This window comes from Sapajus apella, unplaced genomic scaffold (genome assembly GCF_009761245.1).
Source record: "Sapajus apella isolate SASKATOON/1434 unplaced genomic scaffold, GSC_monkey_1.0 scaffold17, whole genome shotgun sequence".
Classification (NCBI taxonomy): Eukaryota; Metazoa; Chordata; class Mammalia; order Primates; family Cebidae; genus Sapajus; species Sapajus apella.
Window position 1 is genome coordinate 15,783,179 of NW_022436957.1, and position 24,194 is coordinate 15,807,372.

A 24,194-nucleotide genomic window follows, 5' to 3' on the forward strand; every position below is an offset into this window, starting at 1 on the left:
TGGGCAAGGGGTGCACGTGACCAGCCCCCTGTAAAAACCATGGGCGCTAAGTCTCTAAAAAGCTTCCTTGGTTGGCAACATTTCATATTTCATACATGTTGTCACAACTCATTGCTGGGGTGAACGGTGTCCTGAGTGACTCCATTGGAGAGGACTCTGGAAGCTTGTACTTGGTCTTCCCTGGACTTTGTCCCATGTGCCTTTCCCCTTTGCTGACTTTGCTTACATTCTTTCATTGGGGATCCTGTGAGTCTTCCTAGCAAATAAGTGATCCTGGAGTTGCTCTTAGGGACCCCCAACATTTTCATTATCCTCAAAATGGGGTACTTCCTACTTCCTAGGTGTTTTTGAGATATAACTCACATACCATAAAATTCACCCTTTAAAAAGTATACAGGACAGGCATGAAGCCTCACACCTGCAATCCTAGCACTTTGGGAGGCTGAGGCAGATGGTTCGTGCTTGAGCCCAAGAGTTGGAGACCGGCCTGAGCAACAGACAAAGTGAGACCCTGTCCCTAAAAAGAATCCAAAAAATTAGCCAGGCATGGTGACATGTACCTGTAGTCCCAGCTACTTGGGAAGCTGAGGTAAAAGGCAGGCTTGGAGTTCGAGGCTTTAGTGAGTTATAATCACATCACTGCATTATACCCAGGGCAAAAGAGCAAGACCTTGTCTTTATTTTATATTTATATATAAATATATATATATATATAATATATATAAATACACAAATATATTTATATTTATATACAAATATATATAAATATATATTTATTATACATATATATAAATATATATTTATTATACATATATATCTAATAAATATATACACATACATACACACGCACAATTTGAGGTTTCTAGTACATTCACAAGGTTGTGGAACCATAACCACAGTCTACTTCTACAACATTTTCAAGATTCCTCAAAGAAACTTGTCCATTAAGCAGTCACTCCCCTTCCCTCCTTCCTCCAGTCTCTGATAACCACCATCTACTGTCCATAGAGATGGATTTTCCTATTTCAGACATTTCACATAAATAGAAGCATACAATTTGTGGTCTTCTGTGACTGGCTTATTTCACTTGGCATCATATTTTCAAGGTACATCCATCTTGTGGCATGTATCTGTATTTTTTTATTTTTTTTTTTTTTGAGATGGGAGTCTCACTCTGTCGCCTAGGCTGGAGTGCAGTGGTGTGATCTCAGCTCACTACAGCCTCCACCTCCTGGGCTCAAGCAATTCTCCTGTTTCAGCCTCCTCAGTAGCTGCGATTACAGCTATGTGCCATCACATCCAGCTCATTTTTGTATTTTTAGTAGAGACAGAGTTTCACCATGTTGACCACGCCGGTCTCAAACTCCTGACCTTGGGTGAACCACCCACCTCGGCTTCCCAAAGTGCTGGCATTATAGGCATGAGGTGCCGTCACTGGCCTGTATTGCTTTTTTACAGCTGAATAATATTCTACTTTATGGGTATATCACATTTTGTTTATCTATTCATCCACTGAAGGACATTTGAGTTGTTTCCACTTTGTGGCTATTGTGAATAAGTTTTTGTGCGAATATATGTTTTTATTTTCCTTGGCTGTATACCTATGAGTGGAATTGCTGAGTCATATGGGAACTCTATGCTTAAGTTTTTAAGGAACTGTCAGGCCGTGTTCCACAGAAGCTGCATCATTTTACATTCCCACCAGCAGTGTGTGAGGGAAGAGTGTCTCCACCTCCTCCCCTTTAAAAAAAAATTCTAGTCATCCTAGTGGGTGTGAAGTGGCATCTCACTCTGGTTTTGATTTTCATTTCCCTAATGATTAATGATGTTGAGCATCTTATGTACTTATTAGCTGTCTGTATAACTTATTTGCCTAAACAGTATAACTCTTTGGAAGCAACTACAACTAGGCAGAAGTTTTATGTCATTTATGTATCATCACACTGAGTACACTATCTTGGGAATAGAGAGCAGATCTGACCTTAGGTGGACACAGTACTGCTCATTTGCAAACAAAGAGAATGCCAGCCCCCATGATTCGTGACATGATGACTTGATCTGCTTTGATAAAGGCAGGGCTTTGATGGTCTGGCCCAGTGTTTCTCACACTTCAATGTGCAGGGTGGCTGGGGCCTTCCGACCAAGCTCCTAGATGCCGCTGCCATTGCTGGTCCATGGATCATCTTTTGAGTAGTGAGGCTCTAGACTTCTGTTGAGCTTTTATTCCATGCTAATCATTGTGTTATCTCATTTGTGTGCACTATCTCATTTAATCCTCACAACAATTTAAAATAGCTCCATCTTATAGATGAGAAAACTGAGGTTTAGAGAAGTTAATTAACTTACCCAAATGGTGAGGGCTAGTGAATGGCAGAACTAGCTATGGGACTCCCCAGACTGGTCTACAGGCTATTTTGCCACACCATCTCTTAAGAAAAGTCTACTAACCTCCAGCATTCATCAAGTGGAGTTTTCTTCCCCTAAAATACATGCTCTCACTTATAAAATAATTTACTCACCTCCGTGACACTTAAAAGAAACAAAAAACAGCAAAACAATTGCAGAAGATGTTATTAACCAATGAAGACGTTTCACAAAGCCAGCAAATAGGAAGCAAAATCCAAAAATTCAGGAGTAAATCCTAGGCTGACCAACACCTCTTTGGGCATTTTCCTTGGTGTTACCAGCTTAGCCTCTTTTACCTGAGTCACTGGCCTGCCCAGAGAGCCTGAATGAAGTTCTGCTTCTCGCTAAAGAAGACTGTGTAGGTGTCAACAGTCGCGAAAGAATGGCTTCCATTTCACTAAAGTACATGTGATGAGCTGAGGGATGGAATCAAATGAAAATTTTAAAAAGCAAAACTAAAACAAAACAAAATAAAACATTTAAACAACACAATGCATGGTGTAAATTAATTTTTGGGTGGCAGAACAAACGTGGAAAATAAAAATATTTGAACAAAGGATGGATTTGGAGTTCACTATAGTAAAATAAAACAAATAATGTGTCCTTTAGAGTTTGGGAGACTGCATTAATTGTCACGAGGTACCAGAATCCATTCAATATGCTACTGCGGTACAGTGACCTGTATCACTCAGAGAATTAACCCACCTCCCAGATGTAATATGGACTCAAGAAATCATTTACGGCCATGCATGGTGGCTCATGCTTGTAATCCCAGCACTTTGGGAGGCCAAGGCAGTCAGGTCATTTGAACTCAAGAGTTTGAGACCAGCCCAGGCAGCATGGCAAAACCTCATCTTTACAAAAAATAGAAAAAAATTAGCTGGGCGTGGTGGCGTGTGCCTGTAGTTCTAGCTACTCAAGGCTGAGGTGAGAGAAGGGACTGAGCCTGGGAGGCAGAGATTCCACGTGAGCCAAGACTACCACTGCACTCTAGCCTGGGCAACAGAAAGCCTGTCTCAAAAAAAAACAAAAAATCCTTTACTCCAAGTAGATCTGACATTGAAAAAAAAATTATGCCTATAAAACACTTGTTTTAGGTCCTCTGCTAAGAAAGATTTCATAACACACTGATTTTTAAATGAAATGTCATCCTGTAATAGTATAAAAATACATCTTTTCATACCTTTTCCATGTCAATAAGGGCAAAAATTAGGTGAGAGGCACAAAAATACAAACAGCCAACTAATTATCAGCTTTAATGAAAGACAGTAGTATTCATAATCTAGAAGTCAATGACCAAAATATTTAGATCATTTTTGAATGTATTATATATGGCAATGAATTAATTTTTCTCTCACTCTGTACTCAGCTCTTCATCACTTCCAGGTTCCTGGTGCTTACCACGAACTGCATCACAGATCAGTAGCGTTATGAACCTTATAGGGTCTCTGACACATATAACACACCCCTGGGATAGAGGTACAAGGTCAATGTCAGTGGAAACAACCAGGAAGGCACACCAGCCTTTGCTAAGTTGCAACTAGCCTCCTGCTCTGCCCTTGGTGATAACTTGTGCTAAACACTCCACTGACACCTGACACTTCTTCAGTGTTGCTTTAAAATAGACATTTAGTGCATGGAGAGCTTTCCTCACTTCCGTAACCTGTATGCTCTGAAAGGTATAAACTCAGACTTTCAGTGACTTATCTGAGCCTCTGTGAGGATGCAGACCATGTTAAATCTACTCAGGTTCTGGAACTGGCACACGTCCTATACATATCATCTCCCAACTCAAAACAGAGTGCCCATCCTTTTTCTCTTTTGGAAGCCTCATTAGTTCTGTGCTTCTCTTTTCATCTACAAAATGGGCAGGCCTATAAACCACAAATGACTGCGGAGCCCCACTGTTTCATATATCTAAGCCTCCCATGTAACTATAACTTATCAATTCTGCTCTTTCTGGCTGATCAACTGTATTCCATCATTGACCAGGCAGTTACTTTAATGGTCACATCTGCCCACTGGTTAATTCCTGAGAAGAATAACTCCTACATGCAATGTAGAAAACTGAACAGTCTCTTTCAGACTGGGAGACTGTATTAATTCCTGTCTCTATTTAACAACGACCTGGCTCTAAAGAGCCATGCCATGTTCCAAAGTCTCATCGACAAGGCCCTAGGGCTCCCACATTCAGACCACAAGACTAGGACAATGATATATATTCTGCAGATAGGTATCTGCAGAAGGCTCAAGAGGAGGCTCTCACAAAGACCAATGTTAAGATGCTCACACCAGAAGATAAACAAACTGGAGAGACCAAGTCTACACATTCACTTGCCTCGGTCTGGGGAATGGGATATTGCCACGGTGGATGAAGACAGGCGTTTACTCATGGGAGGCTCCGTCGGCTTTGGCAAATTCATAGTTGATGTTGAAAGTTTGTCACATGCTGCAGAGAAATGCATTAAAGACATTGGTATTCATCACACTACTGTAGAACCGAGAAACACACATCCCAAAGTGTCCTTCCTGTCCTCATCCACACACCTCCTAAATGCTGTGGCACAGTATGCTCTGCTTTCATCATCCTGGCATCTCATTATCCTAATCTGGAAACGCCCAGGCTACAGCAGCCCTTGGTCTGCAGCAATATCTCTGCAATTTCTTCACTCTGTTATCATCTTCAATTTCAAACATTCAACCTCGCTCAATTGTTCAACTAAAGCCATGTTAATCCCACCAACAAATCATTTTCTTTTGTCTGGGGCTTTCTGTGTATGCTTACATCACAGGAAAACAAAACCAACCTGGACCCAGAGACAAATCACCACTGGAAAACGTCCTATGGTCTGACTGTCACTGCTTGCTGAAACCGATTCTTTTCTGAAGATTATCTGTAGCTCAGGTTGGAGAGAAATGAAATCTGCCCTCTCGGAGTTGTATTTAAATGCAGAACAGCCTCTTTAGTAGTTGGTTGGTTTTCTTTCTCTTACTTAGTAAGAGACAGATCAAAATGGTCCTTTCACAAATGCTTTAACTTTTTGAGGTTAGGATTTTAACAGGAGACCCTGAGTTTGCTGTTCTTATGTTCCAGTCATTATTTCAGACTGGTCTCTAAATTTAACCATCATAGCAAACAAAGAGATGCTGACAGTGCCCTGCCAAGCTATGTTGGAGCCTGAGGCCAAAGGAAAAATGTGTGCTCTTGGTTGTAGAAAGAGCAAACTCATCAATAATATTTCCAAAATCTACTCCTCTGCTCATCTTGTTTTCACATGAGAGAACTGCCATGTTCTATAATGGCTGCTGACAAAATGACAATCTTAAATAATTTTTAATTAACTTAAGCTGAAGTAAAAGTATAATAAATTTGGTTTGGGTAGAAATAAAATATTTAAAATTGAAATGATGTTGTGAGTTTTAATACTCCTACTTTTTAATTTTTCCATATTTAAAGCTACTTTAATGTTTTGACAAAATTAAACATTAGAAATTACATAAAACCATGTATATAGGAGTGTACATTTTCCTTTTTGTTTCAGGCTCTGATATGGCTCAGCCCTGCTCTTTAGAAATGTGCTGTTTTGTTTATTATGGATTATTTTGCATTCATTTTGATTTTTAAAAATACCACATTAAGATATTATTTGATTTTGATTACTGAGATTTTTGGCATTCCCTTAAAATGTACGCTCTAGTCAAGTACTGTACCCATTTCACCCTGGCCCTGGCCCTGGGTGCTAATTCCCACTGGGTGATTACTCCACTCTCTGTGCACCTTTCTTCCCCACCCTACACCTTTTTTTTTTTTTTTTTTTTTTGAGATGGAGTCTCATTCTGTTGCCCAGGCTGGAATGCAGTGGTATAATCTTGGCTCACTGCACCCACTGCCTTCCAGGTTCAAGCGATTCTCCTGCCTCAGGCTCCTGGGTAGCTGGGGCTACAGGCACCCACCACCACATCCGGCTAATTTTTGTATTTTTAGTACAGGCAGGGTTTCACTACATTGGCCAGGCTGGTCTCAAACTACTGGCATCAACTGACATCAAGTGATTCACTTGCCTCGGCCTCCCAAAGTGCTTGGATCACAGGCGTGAGCCTCCATGCCTGGCCTCCCTGTACCTTTCTTAGAGGGAAGGCCAGTGCCCACACTAGAGGTAACTCTGCCTGTGCAGCAAAATTACTGTTATGAAGCACTATTGGCAAGGATTATTCATTGTGAAAGGAATGTCAGAAACCAAGGGTATTGATTCCTACTGCTAATATGACCTTCTGAATTGCTGGTAAATACTGCATCCCTTTTACACATTTTTTTTTATGCCAGTTGAAGATGGAATGAATTTCTAAAGCCATTATTAAATGGGAACAAAGTTTTGCTAATTCTGTTCTTGATCTAGACCATAGGAGTTTCCCAGGCCTGTATACAAAACAGAGAACCTATTAGAGAGATAAAATCAAGCACAAAGCCAAATTATCTAATTATTTGAATTCCCTGTATTAGCACTGATAAACTCCCTACTACTCCCTCTCAAACACCTCTCCAGGAATCTACCACTTTAACACCAAGACCAAGTCTTCCATTCAGAACTCTGGGTAATTACAGGTTTGGTAACCAGAAGTAATCAGAATGCCCTGCTACTTAATGTCTACAATAGATGATGAATGAGATTGTTAAAAATCTGAATGTGCAAAAATCAAATACTGACAAGATTTTCAAGGCAGACATTAGTGAGTTGAGGATGAAATGTCTCCAGGGAACTAAGATGTAAGGCATGCACTGCTCTACAATGACAGAGGAATAAAGAAATATGGGCATGTCATTCACGTTGCTAGAAAGAAAAGTTGTAACAGGCCAGACTAAGAAATCAATTGTAAAAGTGTTTGACACAGAAATGGTGATGGAGGAGAACAGTTATCACAAAATGCTATGGCACAGTGATGCTCAGATATACCGTTGGTGGACTCGGCAGCTGCGGCAGTGGTCCCTGCATCCGGAGGGAGGGTGCTGGCTGCTAAACCTAGAGGAGGGGGTGGGGTATTTTCTGATTCACCTACACAGCAAAAAATCAGAGCAAAGAGAGGTAAAAGAAAAAAGTCCCAATTTCTTGTTGCTTCTTAGTTTCTAATTAGGAAATTAGAAAAAGTAATTGAATCAGGTTGTCGACTTTTCAAAAAAGAAAAAAAGTTTATTTACTGCCCAAAGGTTAAAAGTACAATACAGCAAAGTCAAGAAGTAGCCTATAAACTCAAATCCATTTGCTCTCAGATAGAGCTAGTACACACCTCCTGCATAATAGAATGTTAAGATTGCTGAAATGTAGTGAGATACTGAAAAAGAAGAAAAAGCCATCCAGAGACTAGTAACAATCCATACATAAAATTACACATTTGAAAATTTAAAGATGACTATGAACTGGTAACAAAATAAATAAGTCACCTTGAAATAAATTAGAAAAAGCAACAAAAATTTTAAATGAGGTAGGAAAAAGTCCAGCCCTTTTTGGAGGGTAGCTGCCACTCTGCTTTTCCTGATGGCATCTGGAGCAGTGACTGGAGCCTCCTGCCGTTTCCCTCCCTGAAGTCAGACCACCCCTGGGCTTGCCAGCTGGGCCCGGCTCACTGGGCTATGTGTTCAAAGTCTTTCCTTTTGCTCTCCCTCAAAGCCCAGTTTTTGTGTCAACTGCTGTTTGCTTTCAAGAATGCATAGATCCGCTTCATAACAAATGCATGCATAGGAATCTTGGCAGTTTTAAACATCACATCTGAAAGCGGTGTCTCGGAAAAGCTGTGCAAAGCATCCCCCAGATCGTGGAGGCACCCAGCACTGCCCATGATCCCCTGCCTGCTCCATGATTTCCCACCTGGAACCTGAAATACAGGGGCAGCCCTATACTCACCATCACGTCCTCCGGGTCCCATGGGCAGTGATGCTCCCCACGAATACTTCTTCTTTAGCTCTAGCTGCTGTGAGCGCTCCAGGGACCTGCGCATCATTGCCTCCAGTCGTTCCTACACAGTTCATGTAAGGCAAGTGTTAACAAGATTAACTACCCAGCCCCACCACACTGCCTGCTGCCTCAGAGCACGGTGTGAGTCACCAAATGCGGCTTTCTGTGCTCAGCATCCAAAACCCAGGCATATGTGCTGTCTCTGCCACACCAGAGTGTTCTGAGTAGGTGGAGAGTAAACAATGCAGCTAGGCTAGCACTGGCTCTCAACCCCAACACTGCTCGTCCTGTCCCCTCCCCTCCCTGGGGAGAAGCTGCCCCAGGAATAATGCCCAATATGCATTAACTCCTTGAGGTCTATCTCAAGCCATTCTGCCCTATCCAGAAGGAGAGCTGGAATTCTCCAGAACCAACAGCAACCTTTCTAGTTAAAAGCATAAAACATTTTGCTTTGAGAAAATTTTAATGCAAATATAATTTGAGTTTTGGGGTGATACATGATACTGAGAGCTATTTTGCAAAGCTGTATTTTCAACTTAGAACTTCTTAACAGGGAACCAATTGTTTTATATAGTGTGACACTTTTCTGCTATATAGTAAGTAATCTGGGGATAACATTGCATATTTCAAATTTTTAAAGAGGCAAGAATATAGAACCTTCTGGCCACAAAATAAAGCATCCATGCATCCCCAGAATTATGTAGGTGGAGGGGGCAGGGAGGCAGAACCCAATAATTTTTAATCAGAGAAAAACAACCATTAAACTTCGGCTTCTCTCCTAACAGTATTTGTCAAAAACACTCTCCTGTATTACCCAAATTGTTACTTTCATAAAGTTGTCCTTGGTGCTGCAGTGAAGGTGCTCTGATTCTGCACTCCCCACCATCTCCATGACACTGCAAATACCAAGTCCTCTTCCTATCTCCCCTGGAGAAGGCCTGAGCTAGCAGTTATAATGAAACCCTTTAGCCCTCATAAAACCCAACTCTGAGGTGCTCTAGGAACTAGGCTAATTGTAGCTTGACTCCAAAACAAAAAGATACAATTGTCTCATGGCTTAAAAAACACACACAAGCAAAATTAATTTAGGACAGCATCAACTGAGTAATCATGACTTAAAAGACCAGGAAAAGGCTCCTTTTTGTCACACTTACTAGACACATATAAAGGTCCCTTAATAGGTATCTAGATTTATCTCTTCTGTTGTGTATACACCAGAGGGACGAGATGCGGATCTGGCTTCTCCACATCTCAGCCTCGTCTGCATAATTTTTCTCTGAATAGCACTTTGCTAAGAGACTGCCTCCCCAGGGACCTGTGAGCAGAAAGGGGGATTTTTACCTCCTGTAAGTCTTATATTTGCATTAGCTATTAACTGTGTTCTTGTTTTTGGCCTGAGACGGTACAATCATGAGTGTGCATGCCCTGGCAGAGTCCAGTCCTCACGACCTTGGCCCATTAAATGATGGTCAACTCTGGCAGTCTGCCTGATAAAAGATGGGGCTTGGAGGGAAGAGAACTTCTCTGCCACGTGATGCCTGAAGTACAGCCACTTGAGATTGGGGTTGAATGGTATTTCATTACATGGTTTTAACATAAGGTATTTAACCAATGACATAACTGAAGTGTTGAAGCCTTTCATCCCAGAGTGAATTTAGTATTGGGTGGGTTACAGTATACTTCCTGCATGCCAGAAGGACCTCACAAGGTGGTCCCTTCTCTACTAGGGGACCAATGAGATCAAAAAACAGTGAGCTTCACTGAGCCGGCCTGACCACTGATCAGCTATCTGGGGGGACACCCCTCTAAGGGAATGAATGCTCACTGAAAGCCAAACCTACCCCTGGACTTTTCAGTGGCCTCTAGAAAACTACCCCTGTCATCCATCCCCAGTCCACTGAGCTGCTCCAAGTCCCACCACTGGAGATTAATTCCCTCAGACCTTGAGGAGGCTGATGAAAACACAGCCGTCCCTGAGAGAAAGACACACTCACTTTGTATCACCCACTTTTGGAGAGATGATGAAAAACAGATGACAACCAAGCTCTAAGAGGATTTATGGAACCCCAAAAAGTCAGAATGGGGTAATTCACACGTGTGGAAAACAAAACTTGTCCAGTGCACAAGTCTCATTAAGGTTAGTCCTGTACAGGTCAGTATTGCCTCATGTTTATGTGTATCTTTCTGTTCCTTCAAATGACGAAATCGAAAGAATTCAAATCCCACCTCTGCCTGCCACTTTTTATCCCTGTGACCTTGAGCTAATCATTTCAGTTCCGGGCTTCAGTTTCCTTGCCTATAAAATGGGGATAAGCCTACCTACATCCCCAGATCACCCTAAGTCTGGAAATAATGACAAGTATGCAGTAAATCCTTAACCAAAGCTAAGTGAATCTGAATTTAAAGAGGAAGATTCTTATCAGGACCATTTAGAGCAACAGTTCTCAAATCTGAGAGCTCAGCAAGAGAATCCCCTGGAGAGCTTATTAAAGCCCTGGGGTTTATCCCCAGAGTTTCTGAGTCAATAGGTCTGGGGTGGAGCCTGCTGAGAATCTGCATTTCTAACAAGTTCTCAGGTACTGCTGGTCATGGGACCCCCCAAGTGAGAGCCACTGCTTATAGGAGAGGCTGAGCTTGAGAAAGTGAGCATGAGAAAGTTCCATCACATTAGAAAAACAGTATTAATAAGTATCAGAACTGCATACTGCAATTCCTGCCAAGTTCTGGTTTTCCTGAGTATCATCCAATGATCAACAGAGGATGGGGAAAGGGCAAGGCAAATCCTTGTCACTAGAATCTCTTCTATTAGGTAGGTCCTAGCGGAAGGAAGGAAGAAAGGAAAGAGGAGGCCTCACACTTGACATCTGGAGCTCTGGCTCTAGATCTGTCTGGATGAATTTGGAAAATCACGACCAAGGTGACTCTGCTGAACTGGCTGAGCAGTATTAAAGGTTGCCAGCAGGGCACATTCCAGACACTGTTACTCAGACAGCAGTCTCTGGAAGGAATGGGTGGTAGGGGGTGGCTGTACCTCTTCAACTGCCATTATATGTGTTCTTTTTTCTTTTTTTTTTTTTTGAAATGGAGTCTCGCTTTGTCATCCAGGCTTGAGTGCAGTGGTGTGATCTTGGCTTACTGCAATCTCTACCTCCTGGGTTCAAGCAATTCTCTCACCTTAGCCTCCCATGTCGCTGGGATTACAGGTGTACGCCACCACACCTGGCTAATTTTTGTATTTCTAGTAGAGACAGGGTTTCACCATCTTGGCCAGGCTGGTCTCAAACTCCTGACCTCAGGTGATCCACCTGCCTCGGCCTCCCAAAGTGCTGGGATTACAGGCGTGAGCCACCACGCCCAGCCCATTACATGTGTTCTGGGGATGACACTGCAGGGACACACCCCCAATGGTCCTCAGCAGGGATGTGTGCAGGGGAGGTAGGGGAGGAGGTCTTTTCTCTCTACAGACAGATGTCCACATTTGGCCAGGAGGCCACATGGCAGTGTGGCACTTTGCCAGACAATGCCTTCTGTGAGCAGCCAGTTCTCAGCTGAGTGAAGTTTTTATTTAGGTGAATTCAGAATTTTTTTGTTTTATATCCAGTCCTGTGAGTTTTGTTAGATATCAAGCAGTAAGAGTAGAAGGTTTGATGTATCCAAATAACTTAAAGAGATGAAGCTATTCTTTGAAAGAGGTGTGGGTCATGCCTGTAATCCCAGCACTCTGGGAGGCTGAGTCAGGTAGATTGCTTGAGTTCAGGAATTTGAGACCAGCCTGGGCAACGTAGCGAAATCCTGTTTATACTAAAAGTACAAAGAAATAGCTGGGTGTTATGGCATGCACCTGTGGTCTCAACTACTCTGAAGGCTGAGGTAGGAAGATCGCTTGAGCCCGGGTGGGAGAGGTTATAGTGAGCTGAGATTGCACCACTGCACTCCAGCCTGGGTGACAGAGCAAGACCCTGTCTCAAATTTTAAAAAAAGGGGGGGGGGGCTTTCCCTTATCTGTTTAACATAAGGAGGAACATGGAGTTGACTTTTCCAAATCCCATTTTCCAGGGTCACTGGTCAGGAAGCTATACTCTCCTGAGTAGAGAATGGGTGGGCATACTGTGTTGTCAGCCCTAACTCAGGTGACAGGAACTTGTTCTGGTAGCTCAGTTCCTGGGAGTTGTGTGGCACGTGAAGGTTGTAAGAACCCACCTTAAGGAGTAGGTGGCCTCCCACAACAGAATGAGTTTAGGGTCAGGGTGTCAAGTAGATAGCAGAACTACCCCCACACCCTCCCTGGGACAGGCCTGACTAGCTTCTACCCCTGCCAACTCTTGACACCTCTGAGAGTCTGGCCATTGGTGGCACCCACTTGTGCCCTGGCACAGACATGAGGAGTTACCAAGAGTGACATCACGGCAACCATAGGGATACAGAGCCAGGGCAGGGCTGAGGTGGGGTCAACAGGCCTCTCGTGAGCTCCTAAGTATCAGACCCAGAGAGGTAGAATCTGGTAGGCAACACAAACACTTTCCAACAGGCCAGAGAAGTAAAATGGTCTGCATAGGATGAATGATCTTCCTACAGAGGCTTTTCTCTGGCTGACAGAGACAGAATATGAGAAAAAAGACTTCAATATGACACTGAGAAGAGAATGGACAACGTCCACAGCCAGGCACTGAGCAGGCTGCAATCCTCCCAAAGCTCCCCTCGAACCATGGGGGCCAGTGCAGAGGGTTTCCTTTGAAGAGAGTCTTCTGTAATGCAGGCCTATCCCTTCTCCCTAAATGTCACCCCCGAGAATGCCAAACAGGCCTCTGTACCAGCAGAGCACCGACACCGAGGTAGCTAACAAGCCAGCCTGTGTGTGGCAAGTCCCTAAGCTACACCTGGGTCCCCTGGGGCCCTGAGGGCAGGAGCAGGTGGCAGAGGGAGGCTTCTGTTTTCTTGGGTTGCTACATAACCACAGGAGGCCCAGCCCTCAGCCCTGCCCTGCTGTGCCAGGGAGAAGAGGGAACCAAGCTCAGCTTGGGCTGACAAGGGTCAGTCGGGCAGCCTCCTGCCTCCCCACCACCACATCAGGGGTGCAAGGAAGCACACAAATAGAAAATTACCCACAAAAGATTCAGCTGCATCAGGACCAACATACGGCATAACACTCCGTCACCTACAAGAAGGGGGAGTTGGACTAGTTAATTTAACATGCCTCCAGCACTAACATTCTGTAGAGAAAAATTATAAACAGAAATTGCCTCAAAAGCAGCCCCTAGTAACACTGCATATGTCAGAGCATGGGAAGTGTCTTATGTGACTTCACAGTGCTCCTTCCTGGAAGCAGCAGTGACAAGCTTTCAAAATAGGGAGATCATGGTGGAAGAGGACAAGCTCTAAGTCATTAAGGAATGGAGGATGGGAAGAAAATGGGTGAGCCCAGTGACTTGACAAATACACAAGTTAGCAAAGGAGAAATCTGTCCGAAGTTACCAAAACAGCCTATTACACTGTGGCTTTTTCCCATCTACTGACTCTGTTTCATAAGCTTTTGTGGGCAGCACCCTCTTGACCTTGCTTTAGCCAAGCTTGGCTGAAGTAACTGAACAGAATGTAACATTCCCGAATGATTACTCTGTGCTAGGTGCTTTCCTGGGCACTTTTACAGAAGTTGCCTCTTTTAATTCCTGTAACTACCTCTATTTTGGGCTAAGGAGACAGAGTTAGAGGGGTATGTAACTTGCCCTGGCTACTAGCTGCTCAGTGGTAGAGCTGGCATTTGAACTGGGAGCAGCTGAAGGCACAGCAATCAGACTGCAGCCAGCAACGGTAGACCATGGCTAAAACACTGGCTTAGATCTCATTTCCTAAGAGGAGAAAATAAATCATAAAAGGGTGCTTCTTGAGCAAAGATGGGTCTAACTGTGTGTTCTTCAAAAAAAAAAAAAGGGGGTAAATATATATAGTGATAAACAACTGTTCAGAGATTTTAAAAAATACTGAATTCGTACAAACATCTTTATATCCTATAGTGTTGCAGATTAACAAACCTCTATATTGTTCACACTAAAAGATGAATCATCATACCTTACGAATAAAAAATTATCAACTGACATAAGGTCTTTATTATATCCTTAAAATATAATTGTTAAGAAAATCTATAATCTGAATATGCTTTCTAAATATACTTTCAAAATTTAGTAATAAAGGACTCTGTAGGGGTAATCACATGCCATTTCTTTTTAAAAAGGTAACTGGAAAGAAGGGCAATTAAAGGAAAGAACTACATTAAAGTTTAAATACACTAGCATCTTGGTATTTGAGGGTAGACTTAATTTGCCAGTAGCAACTGACAGGATCACACTGTTCTCAACCTCACAGCTCTTGTTGTGGCCTTGTGTCTGCCCTGGAGGCATTAACCCTCAGATTCCCATCACCCAGTCCCTATCCGCAACTGCCTCTGAGACTTTTTTTCCCCTATCTACTAGACCACCCACGGATCTTTTGAGTCTTAATTTAGAGTCAGAAAAGGTTGTGAGTAGAAGAGGCTTTGGAGACTGGCAAATCCAACCCTCTCACTTCACAGAGAAGTGAGAGGCCAACCAGTTTGTCCAAGATCACACATCAAATTAATACCTGAGTAGAATGGACAAGTCTCTGTGGTTCTACGTTGGTGCTGCTTCCACTGTTTCATGTCATGCTGCTGAAAGAAGGCATGGGAGCCACACCAAGGAAAAGGTGCATGGCAGGTCTCTCTCGTACCTCAGAGCTGGGCAGGATGCCCAGGCACTCTGAGTGCCCTGCTGAGGGGGCTGGAAGGTGGTAGGTGGTGCTCCTGGGCCTTACCTCCTCCTCCCGAAGCTTCTGTTTCCTTTTCTCTTCCACAGCAGCCCTCTTCTGATCCTCCCGCTGCCGCTGCTCTTCCAGTTTTCGCCATCGCTCCTCAATTTGCTTTTCGTACTGGAGCTTGGCTCTTTTCTGTTTCTCCAGGATTTGTTGTTCTCGAGCCGCTGGGGAAGGAAAGTAGAAGAGAGGTGTCATTACCAGAGCATCCCATGCAGTATGGATTAAGACCAAAAACACAGAAGCTAGAGCGGAGACCTAAAAAGAGCCTGGTGGGATCCTAGGATGCAATGATTGAGACAAAGGGTTCTGGTACCTCCACTACTAGCTGGATAACCCTGAGCATGTTAACTAGATCATCTCTGCCTTGGTTTCCTCCTTTACAATGTGGGGACAGTCATGTTTGCCACATCACAGTGTTGTGAAGATCAAACAAGATGATGCCCATGAAGTACACAGTAAGTGCCTCCATACATGGGAGCTATGGCTGTGACTGCCGTCATTAAGTCAAACTTGTACACAATGGCTAAACCGTATGCTAGGTTAAGCAATGATGCTTATAAGGGTATATTCATTGGAAAGCAGGTTAACTGTGTGTGCACCATGCATCAGATACTGAGCTAGGTCAGAGAGTAAAACACATGAATAAAATTTGCCTTACCCTCAAGACATTTCCTAAGAGGCCCTTAATTCCACCTAGCCAAGGCAGGAGAGAGTTCCCTAGGGGAGGCAATGCTTGTACCGACCAGGAGGAGGCAGTCAAGGAGAGAAGAACCTGAAAGCTCCTCATTTGCCTCAATGCAATGGGGAAACACTATCTCCCTCCCTCAGCATCCTGTGCAGAACACTCTGTACTAATCTGTCTACAGCCTGCAACAGGCAAAACAGCCCTTCTCAACCAGGGCTACCTGTTAAAATATAAAATGGCTCAGGTGCTGATTTTCTCAGTTTTCCTGAGGATGGCCCTTTTAGATTCCCAAGAGAGAACCTGAGGGAGTGTACACAGTGGACACTGGAAGGTATCAGGACTTCCTTAAGTCAGGAGCAGCGACTGTTTCTCTTTCTTCAATGTCATATCTGCAGCCCCTAGCACAGTGCCTAGAACACAGCAGAGGTTCAATATTTGCCGAGTGAAGTGTTCTGAGAATTACCTATTTATGAACATGCCATTTACAGTGTAGGTGGGCCCCTGATTCTTCATGTTCGTCCAACAATTGTCCTAATTCTCTTCCCATTCATTCACATATTTGTAAGAATCTTCAGAAAAGACACCACCATATCTCTACTCCCTTGGACCAAAACAGCCAAAGTGCATAACTTACCCAGACATTTTTCTCTTTCTTCCCGTCTTTCTTTAGCCAATCTCTGCCTCTCATCAGATTTCAAAAATCCTTCCATGCCTACAAAGGAGAAAACTAGATGATGTTTCAGTTCTTCACTCTTTCCCTATCTGCTGAGTACCTGGGGCAACTGAGCACGCACCCGAGTCTAAGTGCATGCACATATCATCCATCCCCATCGCTTCAACCAAAGGAGGTCCAATCTGTCACTCTCCATGACACACACAGCCAAGGGGCAGCAGTTACCACTTTCACATTCACCTGCCAAGCTGTCCTGTAGCTGTGCCAACATCAGCCCCAGAGGACAAAGCCCCTTCCCCAATTCTTGCCCCCAGGCAGAAAAGGGGTCAGAAAGTACAGTAAGTGACAGAGGGGCCTGGCAGTGTACAGAGAAGCCCACTAGGCTTATTCTAGTCAGACTCCCAGGCCTGAAGCAGGACCACCTGGGGGAGAGGAGAAGCATAAAAATGGACAAAATTTTGAATATTGCTCATTACACAGACACTGAACATTTTACTTTTTTTTTTTTTTTGAGGCAGGGTCTCGTTCTGTTGCCCAGGCTGGAATGCAGTGGCGTGACCTCGGCTCACTGCAATCTCTGCTCCCAGGTTCAAGTGATTCTCCTGCCTCAGCCTCTCGTATAGCTGGGACTACAGGTATGGGCCGCCACACCTGGCTAACTTTTCTATTGTTTTTAGTAGAGATGGGGTTTTGCCATGTTGGCCAGGCTGGTCTCAAACTCCTGAACTCAAGTGATCTGCCCACCTTGGCCTCCCAAAGTGCTGGGATTACAGGCGTGAGCCACCACACCCGGCCTACTTTCTGAAAGGAGCCAACATATGAAAGACAACATTCAAGTTCAATTTTGGTTCTGCCAAGTTTGTGTCAATGTCAATCTTAGTATCTTAGAATCATCCAAATATTTACAACAAATAAGATGGAACCAATGACAACTTCCCCAAAACTGTCTGGGAAATATCCCCAGAGCTTTTCATCTCCAACCAACTCCTGCAGGACCCTAAAGGGCTTTCTAAATCAAAGGTTAAATGGATCTTCATGGTCATGCTAGGATTAGAAATAATTTACTGCACGCTGTTCCTGAGTATTAGCTACATAATATTTAAGCACATCATTCTGGAGAAATCAGCTTTAATGTTAATATAACCAGGTTCACTTCCCCAGCATCTGTGCCTTCCTCTCTGAGAGCATCAGAAGCTGGCATCACAGTGTGCCTTGCTGCCACGGCAACCTGTGCTTCTTCCAAGGAAGTTCCTGCTGCTGTCCAGGAGAGAGGCCTGAAGGCCTGGCCCACAGTGTAGGGAGTGGGAATGAGGAAGGGGGGTGGTGTGACAAACACTGGATTGTCAGGATTCCTCCCATACATTTGGTTTTTCAGCCTAGATTATACATCAGGGATATTAAAATGGGATAAGTACTAGAAAAACCCAAGTGCCATTCTCCATTTTGTTTTTAGTCATCTCTTAATCATTATGACACTATCAACAATATAAACGTCATCAAGGATTTAAAGGCCAACTCCTCAGCTCATTCCAGCCACTTCCCAATCTGACTCCAAACTCTTTTCCCAAGTTGACCTCAGCACTGCCCTTTCTCCCATGCACCTCCTGGCTCATGACCCCCTTATTCAACCCTGCTCCACCTGTTTAAACCCTGTCCATCTACAAGACCCCCTTGGTCCCCCAGCTCTGTGATGCTCTGTGTTCCCATATGGTTTGAGGACTCTGATTCTGCTTTCCCGTACAGCTCTCTCTCTCTCTCTCTGTAACTCAGTCTCCCCTGGTGTGTTCCAGAGCCATGTGTGGCTGATGGAACTCTCGGTTTGTAAAGCTCCAGCCACTGTTCCTTACATAGTGGCCCCAAGGTGTGTACACACGGCTCAGAGGCAGGTGTGAAGTTAGTGAAAGGGGAACAGGCATAGAAAATCAGGTTTCTCTTTTCCCTAAACACAGTCAGGTTCTAGTCTCTACCTCAAGAGTCTGATTAACAAGAATTAGTTCTGTGTGAAAAGCTACAAAGAAAAGCCTAGGATGCCTGGACAGATGCTCCCATCGGCACCTACATAAGCTCACCCACCCAGGCAGGGCCTAAACCTAGCTCTGTACTGCCCATGCTGCCCTTTAGGTGTTCATGGGCCTGTTCCGTATCTAAGTTAAGCCTGAAAATGGCTGAAAGTGCTCTTCAAACAGAGGGAAAAAAAGAAAACAGAAGAAAAAGGGCCAAACACACTTGAAACTGCACATATTACCTTGAGGCTTTACAGAGGCTGCTAGTTCGACAGACAAGCATGATTTTAGACTGCCCTCTCATGGACACATATGAGAGTCACACCTTCGAATCATCTTCCAGAAATTCTTTATTACATGCTCACAGTCATCATCACTAGCATCATCATCATAAGCAGTAATAATTGAGCAGTTACCAAGGATAAAGTATGCTGCTCAGATTTTCTCAGCCCAACCCCTCTATGATGACAGAGGCGCTGTAACAATCCGTCTTACAGGTATAGAATCAGAAGCACTTGAAGCTAGATTCCAATGCAAGAACTTGACCTCAGGACCCACTTTAAAAAACATTAAAAATATGTATTTTCTCTACTCTCACATCTGGCTGAAAGGGCCCACATTCTTAGTTACCGCTTTTCTGTGCTGCTTCCCCAGCACAGGAAGAATGTAACACCTTGATCTTAGCGTTGTGACCCAGTGATGCATACAGGGAACAAATCCTAACCTGGCCCCAAGAATGAGCCTGCAAATCTGAAGAGAAGTTGAGTGTGACCCATTAGAGAAGTATAAAGTAAGCAGTACTGTGAGCCAAGCGCTGGCGCAGCTGGGCACAGATGTGGCCACTGTACAGGCAGGCTAATTAGCAGCTTCCTCCTCACACTAGTGGTTTGAAAATGTTTGCTCAGCAATGTTTTAGTGCTGACGCTGGGTGGGGAAGGGGCTACAGAGGACCCTGGGGGCAGCTGTAGGCCTCTCCTTGCTCGTGTCACAATGCAGAGCTGTCTCTTTCTTTTTTAAATTCAGCTTTGCCCCACTGAAAGGGGTGGAGTGACTCAAACAGCCCAACATGGGTGATGTGGAATCTCTGTGCTGTCTATTTGGCAGCCATGAGCTATACATGGCTATTTAAATTTCATATCAAAATTTAGTACAGTTACAGTTCATTCAGTTCTTAGTCTCACTGGACACTCTTCAGCCACATGTGGCTGGTGGTTACCACCCTGCAGTGAGAAGCCTGGCAGCTCCCTCCTGTGATTCTCTCTCTGCACATCTTGCTGCTCTGGGAAACATGTGGATAAGGAGGTCTGAGTTCAGTCAGGATTGAACTTTACTGGATGAGTAAGGCTTCTTCTACACAGCATCTGCTTCGTCTGCTTAACTGTTGAGCAAACATTTTGAGAATATCCATTCCAAGAGGAGCCAAATAACCCATCTCCAGCTTCCACCTTCTGACCCTAGATGTCTCTCCCAAAGGCTGTCGAAAAGCCCTTTTGCTCATTCCAAGGTAAGGAGGGCTGGAGCACAAACCATGGACTCTAACAAATCAGTTACTACCGAAATACAGTCAGATTTAAACCAGAGGAACTGAGGTAGATTATTGTGAACACTAACACCAGGAGATGCCCTCTTAAGACACAGTGTAACCAAGAAGTAATGCTTGATATGGTTTGGCTCTGTGTCCCACCCAAATCTCATCTTAACTTGTACCCCCATAATTCCCAGGTGTTGTGGGAGGGACCCGGTGGGAGATAATTTGAATCATGGGGGCAGCTTCCCCCACACTGTTCTCATGGTAGTGAATAAGTCTCATGAGATCTGATGGTTTTATTAGGGGTTTTCACTTTTGCATCTTCCTCATTTTCTCATGCCACCACCATGTAAGAAATGCCTTTCACCTCCCGCCATGATTCTGAGGCCTTCTCAGCCATATCGAACTGTTAAGTCCAATGAAACCTCCTTTTCCTCCCAGTCTCGAATATGTCTTTATCAGCAGCATGAAAACTCACTAATACAGTGCTGAATTCAGCTCCAAAAGGAAGTCTTTATGTAAGGCCTGAAATCCTAAAATGTCCAGCTTTCCTACCCAATCAATCCCTTGTCCATGTACCCTATTTGTGTACATTTATCATCATCTCTTTTTTATTTTTTTGAGACAGGATCTCACTCTGTTGCCCAAACTGAAGTGCAATAGCATAACCATGGCTCACTGCAGCCTCCAACTCCTGGGCTCAACTGATCCTCCCACCTCAGCCTCCCATGTAGCTGGGACCACAGGTATGTACCACAATGCCTGGCTAATTTTTAAATTTTTCAGTAGAGACAAGGTTTCCCTACGTTGTCCAGGCTGATGTTGAAACTCTCAGGCTAAAGCAATCCTCCTGCCTCAGCCTCCTACAGTGCTGAGATTACAGGCATGAGCCACAGTCTATGGCCATCTCTTGCTTTTTTTAAAACCAGGGACCCAATTTTACCTTTAAATTCCATGAGAACTGACAGAGAACAGATTCATACCTGCATGCTTGCCAGTGGCTGAGAGGGTAGAGGTGGGAGGGAAGTGGATGTCTGTAATAGGCATCATGAAATATACTCTATCTTAATTGTATCAGTGGTAACATCGTGGTTGTGATACTGTTCTACAGTTTTGTAAGATATTACCATTGAGGTAAACCCGGTAAAGGGTACATTGTAGGGCTCTCTCTATAATTTTTTTTTTTTTTTGAGACGGAGCTTTACTCGGTCACCCAGGCTGGAGTTCAGTGGCACAATCAGCTCACTGCAGCCTCGAGCTCCTGGGTCCAAGTGATCCTCTCACCTCAACCTCCCAAGTAGCTGGGACTACAGGCGTGTGCCACCATGCTTGGCTATTTTTTTTTCTTTTTCTTTTTGAGATGGAGTCTTGCTCTGTCACTCAAGCTGGAGTATACTGGAGCAATCTTGGCTCATTGCAAACTCCACTTCCAGGGTTCAAGCGATTCTCCTGCCTCAGCCTCCTGAGTAGCGGGGACTACAGGCGTGCGCCACCACGCCTGGCTAACTTTTGTATTTTTAGTAGAGACGGGATTTCATCATGTTGATCAGGCCGGTCTCAAACTCCTGACCTCATGACCCGCCCACCTCAGCCTCCCAAAGTGCTGGGATTACAGGCATGAGCTACGGTGCCTGGCCTTGGCTATTTTTTTCTTATTTATTTATTTATAGAGATGCAGTTTCACTACGTTACCTACCCTCGCCTATTTTTTTCTTACTGATTGATTGATCAGTTGATTGAGATGCAGTCTCACTATGTTGCCCAGGCTGATCTGGAACTCCTGGCCTCAAGGGATCCTCCTGCCTCAGTCTCCCAAAACGTTGGGATTATAGGCATGAACATCTGCACCCAGCCTGTAATATTTCTTATAACTGCATATGGATTGACAATGACCTCAAAACAGAAAAGTTCAATTATTTTTTTAAAAAACCTGGCCCAAATGTGAAGGAAGCCCTGGGAAGAACCTAAAGGGGATGCTCTCAGAGGTATCCTACCCAGGAGAAGGACAAGAAGCACCATGTCAGAGCCACCCCTTCCCCGCTGTTGACGTAATAATGCTTCCCAAGGCAACAGGATTCAGGTAAACTTGCAACTCTGAAACAGAGGCCTTTTCTTGGGCAATTAATTCCTACAGAAAAATTGGAATAAAACAGGGATACTGAGCAGCCAAACAACTACTTTACATTAACAGAAAAGCATAAAATCTCATACTTGACTGAGATCCTATTATCTTTGAGCTGCAGGAACACATTTTTAAAAACTAATTTTAAAATAAATTTTATTAGCTTGAAGTACTCTCCTACTAGAATATTAATGACCTGATATTAGTCAATTATTCATGGTACTGGTAAGAACCATTATCAAAATACAAAGTTTCAAAGGGAAGCCAGTTGTGTTAGACTTTGAAAAATTAATCGCATTAAGTGAATTTTAAAATAACCTTTCCAATTATACTCACATTTATGCAACTGCAATGTCCAGAAAAAAGGCAAGGAAGAACAAAGAGCTCATCCAATAGGAAATACAATGAAGGGTCCTCACCTCCTCTAGGGAGCCATCCCTGATCTCTTCAAGGGGTTGTCAGGCATCCTCTGCTCTGTGGACTCACAGGCACTGTTTTCCTAAGTGGTCACTCTTGGTTGCACCATGATGATCTGTTTGAGCACATGGTGACTGTTGCTTCTCCACTTTGGCTATACAATGGAATCACCTGGAGAGCTTTAAAAAATATAGATGCCTAGGTCTCCCTTCATATTCTGATCTAGTCAGTCTTAGGTGTGGTGTAGGCATTGCTGCTTTAAAAGCTCCGCATGTGATTCTAATGTGCATCCAGGCCTAACAACTGTCCTAGCCCACTGCTCCCCACATTTGAGAATGCGTCAGAACCACCTGGAAGGCTTGTGAAAATGGACTGCTGGACATCACCTCCAGAGGTTCTGATGGAGTAAGTCTGGGGTGAGCAAAAGAATCTGTTTTTCTAACAAGCTTCCAGGTGAGGCTGACACTACTTACTGGTCTAACGCCCACACCTTGAGAACCAGTGTTCTAGACTATGGTGATTCTACTGGGCAGGGCCCTCCCTGTGGCTACTCTCTGTATGACAGAGCTCAGCAGAGTGGGCCCCAAAACACTGCAGAAGAAATGACTGTTCACCTGCCACATTCCCCCACAGTGTTTACCTTTGCTAAGGTTGTTACTGCCCCACATGGTATCGCTAGGGTGTGTGTGTGTGTGTGTGTGTGTGTGGGCAGAGGAAAGGGGCAGGGACAGGGGGACTAGGTCTTGCTATGTTGCCCCTGGTTATCTTTAACTCCTGGCCTCAAGCAAATCCTCCTGCCCCAGCTTCTCCAAATGCTGGGATTACAGGTGTGCACCACCCTGCCAGGCTTTGAGTCTTTTGTTTGACCCTTGTCCTCTAAGCTCTTGTTTTATCTCTGAATTTCTGGGAGGGACTGAAGATTGGGAGGGACTCAAAAAGCTGCTGAATGAAAGGGCAATGAATATTATGTCCCACTGATGGAAACCTCCCCATTTGTAGACTATTTTAACCTCATACCGGAAGTGTCTATAAAAACAACCAACATTTTAAAGCATCTTTGTACCCATTATCCTGCTAGAGATGTGGAAAGAAAGAAAGGCTCTCCCTGAGCTGCTCCCCATAGACCCCCACTCCCACAGATTAACCTTTCTTTTGAATTCCATCAGTGCTCTGATTCTCACAGACCTTTTCCCTCTTTACTTCACATGGGGGTCCTTCCCTCTCTCATTCACCATCCTCAGGCTCAGGAAACTCTACCCTCCCGGTGCCCTCTCTCACCAATCAATTTCCTCTGGAAACACCCTCACAGACACATTCAAAAATAATGCTTTACCAGTTCTCTAGGTATTTCCCAATCGAGTCAAGTTGGCACTAAAAACTAACCATCACAATGGATAAATATAATATGGTATTATACATCCATACAATGAAATACTGTTCAAACATAAAAAAGGAATGAACGGGATAGGAGACATTGTGAAGGACTACTAATGGGTTCAAGATTTCTTTTGGGAGTGATGAAAATGTGATGGTATTTTAGGCAGTGGTGACAGTTCACAACATTGTGAATGTACTAAATGCCACCGG

General features: G+C 44.0%; 1 protein-coding gene across 12 annotated transcripts in view; it reads right to left on the minus strand.

The window, feature by feature from the left end:
* The window catches only part of MAP7D2 (MAP7 domain containing 2), a 126,510-nt gene that overhangs the window by 44,679 nt on the left and 57,637 nt on the right, over positions 1 to 24,194 (minus strand). For 3 of the 12 annotated variants that reach the window (XM_032286077.1, XM_032286076.1, XM_032286084.1), the window contains exons 2-7: positions 16,499 to 16,576; positions 15,180 to 15,343; positions 8,304 to 8,415; positions 7,359 to 7,457; positions 4,745 to 4,855; positions 2,703 to 2,822 (exon numbers count right to left, since the gene is read on the minus strand). In XM_032286077.1, the coding sequence (XP_032141968.1) occupies positions 2,703 to 2,822; positions 4,745 to 4,855; positions 7,359 to 7,457; positions 8,304 to 8,415; positions 15,180 to 15,343; positions 16,499 to 16,576 (684 nt within the window). The remainder of the gene's footprint in view (positions 1 to 2,702; positions 2,823 to 4,744; positions 4,856 to 7,358; positions 7,458 to 8,303; positions 8,416 to 15,179; positions 15,344 to 16,498; positions 16,577 to 24,194) is intronic. The other 9 variants (XM_032286081.1, XM_032286079.1, XM_032286085.1 and 6 more) reach the window with 5 other exon arrangements.